Raw genomic sequence first — 12,306 nt, forward strand, 5'->3', positions numbered from 1 at the left:
GTTTGTCAACCTATTATATGTGCATCATTGATACAAATTTGAGCACGATTGGTTAATCCTTCGCGAAGCTAGAACCGTTCTCGTAAAACACTATTTTTTGAACAACTAATTTTTGAACTGTCATATCTTGGAGACCAGTGAACCGAATAGAATGAAATTTTGAATGTTTATCAACAATAAATTAATGCTTATAAATCTTTAAAAACATAGCTATTTTTCAAATGATGAAAAAAGTTATGATAGATTGACACTTTTTGGATCTTTCTCGAATTTTTTTTTTCATCTGTGTCATTAAATTTTATTTTTGATATCCACAGATTTTCTACTTCTGTTCTTTAGATATCTATAATAAAATATAGTAGAGGAAGAACACATTTAGTATTTTTTGTGCAGTATTTTAAATTTGACTAATTTTCTTCAAACTAGGCAATTTATTAGAGATTTAACCTATCAGGACCCGCGCCATCAAGCAGCTGAAACGTTTTTTGGTAGCGTTGCAATTTTTACAAAGGCGAGCGTCCTGAAGGGTTAAGGACTACCTTTTCAGAAATCGCCTATTTTTTAAAAGAAAAGGATCACTTTCATAAAATTTTCACTTATGAAACTTAATTCTGGGATGCCATATTGGTTTATTACAGTGATTTTGATCCTCACATTGTATCTACTTAGTATTCATGCCAAGCATGAATGTTTGAGCATGAGAAAATTTGCTTTCATTTTTATTAAAAAACTTTGTTTCTACGAAGCTTTGATCTTGAGTTATGATTTAAAAAAAAAAAAAGCATGCCAGTTTTCATTAAAAAAAACTTTGTTTCTACGAAGCTTCGATCTTGAGTTATGATTTTTCAAAAAAAAAAAGGATGCCATATCATTTGGACATTTTTCAACAAAATTGACCATAACTCAAAAACGAAAAAAAGTGCATTCCAAAAAAAAATCAGCAATTAAAGCTTATGAAATAACCTTCTCAGAAATATTTTTTTGAAAATTATTCACGAATTAGGGCATAGTTTTTTCGGCTTTTCTCTACGAATTTTCTCAACTGTGGAAAATTTTGTGGAAAACTTTGTCCAGTTCATATTTTTTTTTTATTTCTGAGAAAATATGCTTTCATTTCCTAAAAGGCTTTGTTTCTACGATGTATCGTTTTTGAGTTGTGATTTTTCAAAGTAAGTAGGGGAAAACAAAAACAATCCACCTGAGTTTCCCGGGAAAATAGACGACCCTATTTTTTTTTTCAATTTTATTTTTATTCATATATCTATGAGACCTAACTGTGGTAAAAGTTTCATGAAAATCTTAAAGCCTTCGGCCCAAACCCATACGGGATTAAAAAAATCCCCGTTTAGGTAAGAAGCCCCAACATAGCTTTTTCAGCTTCAATACAGACTTAGTTCAGCTTAAATTCTTGGTTATCCGGACACAACAAGATATCATCTCTTTTACGAACATATATTTTCAATTGTATGTAGTGTAGATGCTAAGGTAAGTGCCTATAAATCAGGAGGTCCCAGTTCAATTCCTTGTTTTTAATACAATTATTTATACATTTCAAAGCATCTTTTCTGGGAATTGAAAGTTGTTAAAGGGCCAGAAAAAAGCATATGAATGTGTGTTAATTCTGTCATTCAACGCACCCTAATCAAGTTTAATATTGAATTAAATTACCAAAATTAGATGGTTGAGAGCAGAATATACAATTGCACCCGCAATGCTCAAATGAATGTTCAAATGAATGATGCTTTGAAAAAGTTTGAAAAACGTTTGTACAACATCAAATTGTTACCTGAGTCATCCATTAGTTGTACTCAAAATTACTTGATACTAAAGACATCTACCATGACAACTCTTTTTTCCAATTCTTCTGCTACTTCTTGTCGATCCGTCCCTCCCACGGTGTATTCACATAGTATTATAACCGTGAATCTTAAAGCAGTCAATATAATTTAAATCATGAACCAAATAGGAATCCAACCTAGACACTGTCACAATTTGATGTTTCTGCGTGTTAACCGCTCCGAAAATAAAAGCCTAAGCAAACTTTCTTACATTTTTCTTCAGATGTACTGATCGAAATTCCTTTAGATCTTTCATTTGAAAATAATCCAACGACTCTATTCGAAACACATGTCTATGTTGCTCTTTATAGACATGTACCAGCTTACTGGTACGTCGAAATGTACAAGGAAAAACATGAAAATTTGGGATTACTTTAGAGGTTCTTCCTGGAATTCCTCCAGGCATTCAACCAGGTATTCCACCAGGAAATCTTGCAGGAGTTTCTCTAGGGGTTCCTCAGGAATTTCTTGAGACATTCCTCCAGGAATTCATCCTCCAGGATTGCATCCAGGAGTTCATCCAGGGACTCCTTCAGGAATTCCTTCAAAAGTTCCTCCAGGAATTACTCTAGGAATTCCTCCAAGAATTCATCCAGGAGCTTCTCCAGAAAATTTTCAAAAAAATCCTCCAGAGATTCCTTCAGAAATTTTCTATGAATTCCTAGGGTAATTCCTCAGAGGATTTTTTCAGAAATTTCTCCAGGGATTCTTCCCAAAATTCCTCCCCAAATTTTTCGACGAATTTGTCCAAGGATTCCCCCAGGAAATTTTCCAGAAATTTCTCCAAGGATTTCTTCTGAAATTTCACCATGGATTTCTTCACGAATTCCTCCAAGAATTTCTCTAGGAATTTCTGCTGGAATTCCTCTAGGAATCCTTCGAGGATGACTTCCGCAATTCTTCCAGATGTACCTCCATTAATATCTCCGGGAAATTATCCAGGCATTCCTGCAGACATTCCCCCAAGATTTCCTGCTGACATTTCTTCAGGAATTTCTCCTCGTACATTTTCAGGATTTCCTCCCGGCAATCTTCAAGGAATTCTTTCAGAAGTTCCTGCAGGGATTTCTCCAGGGATTTCAGTACGGAGTTCTTCAGAAATTCCTCCAGGGATTCACTCAAGAAGTCGTCCATGAATTCTTCAAAGACTTTTATCCAGGGATTCATCCAAGAATTCCTTCAAGGATTCCTCTAAATATTTTCTATGTTTTCTTCCTTAATATTCAAGGGATTTCTTAAGAAATTTCTCCAAAGATTCTTACCAAAATTCCACTAGGGATTTTTTCACGAATTCATGAAGGGGTTTCCTCCAGGAATTCTTCCAGGAATGCCTCCAAGGATTCTTCCAGAAATTCCACCACGAATTCCTTCACGAATCCCTGCAGGGACTCATCCGAGAATTTCTCTAGGGATTCTTCTTGGAATCCCTCATGGAATTCCTCTAGGGATTTTATCAAGGAATTCCTCCAGGAATTTCTACAAGAAATCCTCTAGGGATGCCCTCAGAAGTTCCCCTAGGCTTCCTCCAGGAATTCTTGCAGCAGTTCCTTTAGGGATTCCTACAAGAATTTTCCAGAAATTTCTTCAGGGGTTTCTCCCAGAATTCCGCTAGGGATTTCTGCAGGAATATATTCGGGGATTTCTCCAAGAATTATTCCAGAGGTTCCTCCAAGAATTTATCTAGAAATTTCTCAAGGAATTTCTCCAGGCTTTCCTTCCGAAATTCCTCCAGTTATTTCTTTGGGAGCCCTTCTAGGCTTTTCTTCAGGACTGATTCCTAGAGCGCCTCCATGAGTTCCTCCAAGAATTCCTAAAAGAATTCTACCAGATTTTTTTTTTTCAAGAATTCCTCCAGGAATTGATCCAGGTATTTCTTCATAAATTTCTCCAGGAATTCTTCCAGAGATTAATCCAATAGTTCTTCCAGATATTACTCATATAATTTCTCCAGGGAATCCTCCATGGACTTGCCCAAGAATTTCTTCAGAAATTTGTTCAGTAATTATTTCAAGTATTCCTTCAGAATTTCTTGCAGGTATTCCCCGAGAGATTCCTTCAGATTTTTTTTTAATTCCTTCAGGAATTCCTCCAGGAGTCCAGAGGTTTCTTTATAAACCTCCAGGTATTCCCCAGGAAATTATCCAGGCATTCCTCGAGTCATTTCTCCAGAAAATTCTCCAGGCATTGCACTAGGAATTCTTCCAGGAGTTCCTCCAGGGATTTGATCAGATATTTCTCCAGGGATTCCACCCAGAATGTCTTTAGGGATTTCTGCAGAAGTACATCCAGGGAGTTCTCTAGAAATTCTTCTTGATATTCCTCCAAGAATTTATCCAGGATTTTCTCCAGAGATTCCTCCAGAGATTAATCCAAGAGTTTTTTCAGAGATTTCTCAAATAATTTCTCCAGAGAATCCTCCATGGACTCCCCAAGTATTACTCCAGAAATTTCTCCAGGAATTCTTTCAAGTATTCCTTCAAAATTTTCTGCAGGTATTCCACCAGGAATTCCTCAAGAGATTTCTTAGGATTTTTTTCAAAAATTCCTTTAAGAATTCCTCCAGGATTCCAGGGATTTATCTATAAACCTCCAGGTATTCCCCAGGAATTAATCCAGGAATTCCTCCAGTCATTCCTCGGGTCATTTCTCTAGAAAATTCTCCAGGCGTTCCTCTAGAAATTTTTCCAGGAGTTCCTCCAGGGATTTGATCAGATCTTTCCAGATACTTCTCCAAGAATTCCTCCAGAAATTTCTCCAGGAATTCTTCGAGAGATTCATGCAGGTATAGCTCAAGAAATTCCTGCAGGTATTTCAGGTATTCCTACCGGAAATCCTTAAGGAATTTCTACAGATTTTTTTCTACCGAATATAGCTCCCAGAATATATTTGGTAGAAAAAAAGGGCCCATATAGCCGAGGCGGTAAACGCACGGGTATTCATCATGACCATGCTGAGGGTGACGGGTTCGATTCCCGGTCGGTCCAGGATCATTTCGTAAAGGAAATTTCCTTGACTTCCTTGGGCATAGAGTATCTTCGTGCCTGCCACACGATATACGCATGCAAAATGGTCATTGGCAGAGGAAGCTCTCAGTTAATAACTGTGGAAGTGCTCATAGAACACTAAGCTGAGAAGCAGGCTTTGTCCCAATGAGGACGTTACGCCAAGAAGAGAGAGAGAGAGCTCCCAGAATTCTTCTAAACATTTCTCCAGCAATTTGTCCAGGGGTTACTCCAGGAATTCTTCCATGGATTCCTCTGGTGAATCATCTTGGAATTCTACCACGGATTACTTCAAAAATTCCTTCAGGGTTCCGCCAGGAATATCTCCAGGGATTCCTCCAGGCATTTCAGGGTTAAATTCAGTTTTTTTAAACCCCCGGGGATTACTCCAGGTGTTTCGCTTATGATTCCTACCGAAATTCTTCTCGTGAAAAAAAAAAGAAAAAAACATTCAGGGTTTCCTTCAGATATTTCAAAAATGCTTCCATCATCTTTGCAGAGATGCTCCCAAGAATTTCTTCAGGGATGCCTCCAGAAATTCCTGCATTTTTGCTAATAACTTTAGGAGGAATTTCTCCAGCGATTTGTATTGGAATTCTATTAAAAATTATTAAAGGGTTGCATACATGAGGCTGGAAACTCTCCCAAAAAGTAATCCAGAAATATTTCCACAATATTTTTCAAAATATTTAAGGAGCTCATCCTCGGATTCAGTCACTAACCCATTCATGAATTCTTTCAAGAATACCACTGCAGCTCTTGAAAAAGAATTAATTCAAAAATTCTTCATGCGATTATATAACATCCCGAGATTATTCATTTTCTTCAAGAAATCTTTCTAGAAGTTATCCATGGATTTCTTCAGGAACCACTCCACAATTTCCTCTAGGAGTTATTTTTAGGAATGTTTTGATGGTGATCTTTGAGAAAGTTTTTCAGGGGTTCTTTAAAAAAAAATCCAAGTGATTTCTCCAGAAATTTTCGCGGGAATATCTGGAGGGTTTCCTTTATCAGTTGTTATGTATATGTTTTGTCTTAGTATTCCATCAGGAATTCCACCAGGGTATCAGCACCACGCAGACTATGGGTACATAGGTCGAATTTCAATTGAAATAAGGATTATAATATACAAATTTTAAACTTTAACAATTTATTGTTTCAATTCTAATAAATCCATAATTGATACACTGGCAACACTGTCATATTATTATTTTTACATAGTTTTCTATTCTACCTGGTCTAAATCAGCCCAAATCACCTTTAAAATGCATCGAATAATGTGTTCTTAGCGAAACTTGTAAATTGGACTTATTTTATATACCGTCGTGCGGGGCTTCTTTATACACTTTTTCATGGTTTTTCAACTTTATGACATTATAACTCCCAGACTAGTGAATGAATTTCCGCAATTTTTATACACAATAATTGTGAGTATGTATGTAGGATGTATGCAAAATTTGAGCTAAGTCCATCAATAAACAAAAAAGTTGTTCATACACCAATCGGATACATCTCATATAGAACCGGATGGGGGCTACTTTGGACATTTTTATCTATAACAAAACTGCATTTCAAATTCCAGGGTTATTTGGAAAACTACATTGTACCAATACTGTAGTATACTGTATCATACATAATTTCAATAAAAATATGCGTTTTAAGATGGTTCTGTGCTACCTTTGGTATTATGAGCAGCGTGATATTGCTATATAGATAGCCTGAAAAAAGGGACCATCAATCCTTTATTTGGGCGAAACGGTCATTTATAACGTATAACGATACAAATATTCGATTGTATATGCTACGTTGATACATTTTGAATGAATTGATCAACCCTTTGAAATTTATGAACTGTAGAAACAATGCCTACAGACCAAATGTTCTGATACGTTATGTATATTATATTGGTTTATTCGATGTTTTTTCGCGTCCTGACAAGCAATAAACGGTCTGTTTGAAAAATAATTTCAACCAAATGAAGGCAAAACTATTGCTTTATAATAGTTCCTAAGACATCAAACAGTTTTGAACCATATTTTGAATTCAAAAAATACATATTCAAAAGTGTCCAAAGTAGCCCCGCATTTCAAAAGTAGCCCCGCACGACGGTATTAGAGAAAAACGGCTTTCAAGCTTAAAAACGCTGTATCGCTGGAACGGCCAAAAAGACCTCGGGGAGTTAAGCTTTTTTGATTGGAAAATGTCTGATAAACACGACGGAATCAAAATTTTGAAATCAAAATATACTCATTCGACGAAAAATCGATTTTAAATTTTAAAATTGGAAAATAACATTTTTGGCAACACTGTATCGAAAAAATAATATTTTTCCTTGATTCCTCCAACCATTTTCTTCAAAAAAGCCGAAGGTCACAAACGTGTATATGTTATAGATTCAAAGCTATAAATTAAGAAAGGGAAGGGAAAGCTTGGATTTTTCTTGTATTGGCAAAGACGAGGGGTGCTGCCACAGGCCGAGGGATGATCCGATCGGCACCAAAATTTGGATTTTTTCTTCCGCCATTTAAACAAACATTCCAACAAAATTTGGTCAAAATCCGTGGTGGTCGATAACATGCGGTGTGTACACTTGGTGTGGAATGACCCATATTCAATTTCGTCGTGTTGCTTTTAGTTGTAAAAGCTAGCATGTGTAAATTTGCTAAGGGGTGCCCCCGACCGAAAAGCTGGCTACGCTCTTGGATCAATTTGAACCCGGGTTACGGTACTGTTGTAAATCCGTGTATAGCCACATGAATAGTCTAAACATCGTAGAAGACATCTCATCAATCGGGTCAGGTCAATGTGGGGAAGGGTAAGGAAGTGATGATTGTAATCGTTTGTATCTACATCTCACCGAATATACTCCTGCGTCAGCACAAATTCATGCGGATATCCGAGTGTTGGTGGGACTTGGTTGGCAGAAGGTTCACACATTGGTATCCACGCACCAAGGTTAACATGTGAATATAAATGAGTATATGGAGAGAGGAGAGAGAAAGTATACAGCCATTCCATAGAAAAACGATATAGTGCATCTCCGATTGTCGTAAAACTTGGTGGGCTTGTAGTTCTTTGGAAATAATTAGACCCGTATTTTTTATTTCGTCATTAGGGTGACCAATTTTCATATAGGGTGGTCCAAAAAATCAAAATTTTTCAAAACTAAAAATTTTCAAAAAATCGTAACTTTTGAACCAGTTGACCGACTTTAAACTTCTTTTTTTTTTGTTTGAAAGCCATTGAATTGTTTCAGGAAAAATACGTCAAAGGGGCTAAAATGTAAAGTGTACTATAAAATATGCAAATATATTAGTTTTTTCACGTTTTCATGGTCTCGGGACCAAAGAGGTTTTATATTTTATCAGAAAATTCAGGAAATTTGGCGTAACAACTCAAAAAATCAGAAATGTATGTTGTTTTGTTTTTGAGATATGATTTTTTGAATATAGAGAGTCATATTTATTAGTACTAGCTACTCTAAGATTACTTGAAATTGCAAATTCTCATAAAACTATGCATAGTTTTGCTTTTTAAAGTGATTCCTGGTGGTTTTGGTATCCATAATATTATAAGGAATCAGAATATAATCAAATTTGAAAAAGTGTCTTGTATGGGAAAATTTGACCTTTTATTTTCAAAAAATCATATCTGAAAAACTAAAAAACATACATCTCTGATTTTTTGATATGTTACGCCAAATTTCCTGAATTTTCTGATAAAAATATAAAACCAGGGTACCTCTTTGGTCCCGAGACCATAAAAACGTGAAAAAAAAACTAATATATTTGCATATTTTATAGCACTCTTTACATTAAAGCCCCTTTAACGTATTTTTCCTGAAAAATACAATTCAATTGCTTTCAAACAAAAAAAAAAAAGAAGTTTAAAATCGGTCAACTGGTGCAAAAGTTACGATTTTTTGAAAATTTTTATTTTAGATAAACCTTAATTTTTTGGACCACCCTATATGAAAATTGGTCACCCTAATGACGAAATAAAAAAATACGGGTCTAATTATTTCCAAGGAACTACAAGCCCACCAAGTTTCACGACCATCGGAGATGCATTATATCGTTTTTCTATGGAATGGCTGTATATAGAAAGATACAAAGTAGGAGGAAAGGGACGAGCCAGGGATCGAATCCAGGACCATCTGCATATGGATCAGAAGCGATAGCCGCTAGACCATTAAGCCCGTCTTACGTTTGTTTAGGCTTTTCTCAAAATTGCAAACTGATGATGCAAATTGTTCGATTTGATCATAAAAAAGCTTATGTAAAATCTAAGATAAATCCAAAAACAAACATAAAATTTAAAAAAAAAAAATCATTATTTTCGGCATAATGTTCTGTAGTGTAGTGTACAAAAAGTGAGATACAACTAAACAGAAAAAGCTACAGTTGAGATAACATTCGTATGATCAGCATAATTTACTTTGACGGTTCGCTAAAAATTCTATGAATAACTATTTAAAAATGCTTCTAAACTCATCTCGCGTCAATCTACAGCCAGTGCTGAAAATGTCATTTCGATATATCTAGATTCTATAACCTACAACAAATTTCAGAAGCTGAACCTGAAAATACGGAATATAAAAAACTTGTGCGGCTAGACCAATTTTACAAGAAATTCACGGAAAACCCACCCTATCTCCAATATTTTAGGTAAATGTCATCGACTTCCTTCGAAAATACCATTTGATATTCGTGATGAATATCAATTGGAATTGTTCGAAGACAATTGATGACATTGATCTCAAACATTAGAGCGTGATTTTCCGTGACTTTCTTATAGAATTTCAGGATCAGCTTCTGACATGAGCTGTAGGTGATTGAATCTAGATATGTAGAAATTACATTTCCAGCACTGTCTACAGCCACTTACAAGACAATTACCAAGCACAATATCTTATTGTGCTCCGCTAAAAGAGCTTCCACTCAGCAATCTAAAACAATCAGACGTCAGTATGCTTCTTCGGTATCCACACTACCAACACTTTTTTCTTTGTGCATTCATGTTGTATTCATGTACCCAGTCGAATCGAGAAACAATGACAACAGTCGGTGTCGCCTGCTCGGCCTGCATTGCCTTCCACTAACAACACCCTGCTACCTACTAACTACTAGAATAAATGTGCTTTCTTTTTGTGCTAATTTCCGTCGCCAAGATCTCGTCGCCGTATGAGCTCAGCGCGCGCGCCTTTCTTCTAATGTATACAAATTGAATTTTCCACTCCGTGTGACAATATGGCATTTAAAAGTGCACTTCTCGTTGCACCTAAAGGAAAACAGAAAAAAAGAACTGCGCCAGAGCATCTCTACAACCTTCAGTTGCTCCCATCCCATACACCTTACATGGGATTTTTTATTCACGCCCGAGGACGATGCGCCGCCATTGAGATGGGCGATGCTCTCCGGTCCCCAATCACGGCATTCAGATGGTTAGTGAGCTCCACCGATGATGCGATGGGACACCCATTCAGGGGAACTGAAAATTGAAAAACTAGAACGCTTTCGATGTTACGTGTTTGCCCGTAGAAGTGCACCTGGAGTAATTAATTTAGTTTGGATGATTTTTATGTTCATTACTAAACCTTTTGTTTGATCTTAGCCATGGTTCGTTAGTTTTGTTCCTTTGAAAATTAGTATTTTTAGTCACGATGACGTTCGTTGAGCGTATTTTAGGTCCTGTTTTGTTAGAGTTACATATTGTTTACAGTTTAATAAATCAGATGATCAGAAATTTCAGGAATGATGACAGTGTTTGTTCATTTATTAGCTAGATAAAAAAAAACAAAGAATAGAAATTGTACTATTTCTCGATTATTTATTTCACCGTGTTTCATGAAAAGAATGTCAATCATTTGTTAGCATTCTTCAAGATAAAAATGAAATACAAGTAGGTAGAAATTGGCTGTTCTCTCTCTGACCGCGGGCATGCCCAACGCTCGTCAGACCCTAAACCACTTGGTCCGCCCACTATTTTCTCCGTGCTTCACGCTTTCCTATTCCAGTCAATAAGGAACACCGACTTTGAAGGGTCTTTCTCTGGCATTATCGTGACATGTCCTGCCCACCATACCTTATAGCCACATACAATACGTTGTCGTTGCAGGGCCTGATACCAAACTCCCTTACGTTAGGGTTCAGAATTACCATTCTATGCTCGAATTTGATAACTCTCTATTGTAGCTTAAAACATGTTATGAAAGCATTAAGCCAGGAAAATATTAATGCAGAGAAAAATATTTGGAAATACAGTTTCGGATCCACTAGTTTACAAATTCCAACAGTTGGTCGTAATAAGTGAGAATTAAAATGAAAAAAAAAAACAATTAAATAAAAAGTTGAAATAAATTAACTAAAATTTAACTGGACGTTATATACTAACAAAGATTCCATGCATAAAAATCAAAATTTCGTTCACTCAACTAATGCGTTCTAACATTTACTAATACATATGTTTGTACTCAATGTTGCGAATGATTTCTCGCGTGTGTTTATATATCTACCATAAAAATGTATTCTTCAACACATTCCACAAAACCCCGAAACGTTTCAACATCTCCCAGTTGATGCTCCATGCACCATCTGCCCATTTCATTCAGAAACCCTCCACATTGCTTCTCACCTCAGTAAAGCAACACTTTTAAGACCAACCGTTATTTAAACGAGCAGGAAACCATAGAAAGCGAATTCCATACGGCAATAGCCGCCGAGAAGTCTGCCACTGCAGCAGCCGCAGCAGCAGCATCAGCTTCCTCCAATCCAGGTGCAACTTCTACCGCTAAGACCACTTCCGCCGCTGTCACTGCACCTGCCGCTGCCACCACCGCCGCCGCCACCCGCCAAGGGGCGACTTCCGTTTCGACTGCAAGCTCCACCCCGGCAAGACCAACAAGCGTCTTGATGGAAGAAGGACTGGGCGATGGCACTGGCGAACCGACTTCCGTACGATCCCGCACCCAGCGCCAACCGACCGTTGAAACCAAAATCAACGAAATCGGTGTGATGGAAACGAGCTTCGTAAGTTGGCTTTTGGCGTGACGTTTCTTTCCCAACTAACTACTGTCGCCCTTCTTCCCCCCACCCCCGTACACTAACAAACTGTATATAGTTTCACAATTGCAATTGGCAGGCTCAATACGTCCGTTGTTAATCTTCCCCGAGTTGTGTTGCGCAATTAATCACAGTATTTTTGAACAGCAGGATCCCCTGCTTGGCCCTGTAGGTATGCTTGTTTAACACAATAATCCGAAATTTCCTGCTGTATTTCCTCCACTTGAGCCAGCGGAAAATGTGCCTTTCATTTGCATATTCGATTATCGCAGCTTTACTCCGTTCCCCTTCGGGAAATATAAACGGAATATTAAACCGCAACCCGACTAAAAATATGAGTAGAGCCGACCTACTGCGAACATTTGACGCGTTTAAGAAGAATATTAAACTTGACTATAGAGAGTA

At 37.0% G+C, this 12,306-nt stretch overlaps 1 protein-coding gene across 23 annotated transcripts in view; it reads left to right on the top strand.

The window, feature by feature from the left end:
• Nucleotides 1-12,306, top strand: part of LOC115253727 (glutamate-gated chloride channel) — a 773,621-nt gene that overhangs the window by 720,131 nt on the left and 41,184 nt on the right. For 12 of the 23 annotated variants that reach the window (XM_062852730.1, XM_062852735.1, XM_062852734.1 and 9 more), the window contains one exon: nucleotides 11,521-11,868. The exons of the other annotated variants lie outside the window; for them this stretch is intronic. In XM_062852730.1, coding sequence (XP_062708714.1) covers nucleotides 11,521-11,868 — 348 coding nt within the window. The remainder of the gene's footprint in view (nucleotides 1-11,520; nucleotides 11,869-12,306) is intronic. 23 annotated transcript variants of the gene reach the window in all.

This window comes from Aedes albopictus, chromosome 2 (assembly GCF_035046485.1).
Source record: "Aedes albopictus strain Foshan chromosome 2, AalbF5, whole genome shotgun sequence".
Classification (NCBI taxonomy): domain Eukaryota; kingdom Metazoa; phylum Arthropoda; class Insecta; order Diptera; family Culicidae; genus Aedes; species Aedes albopictus.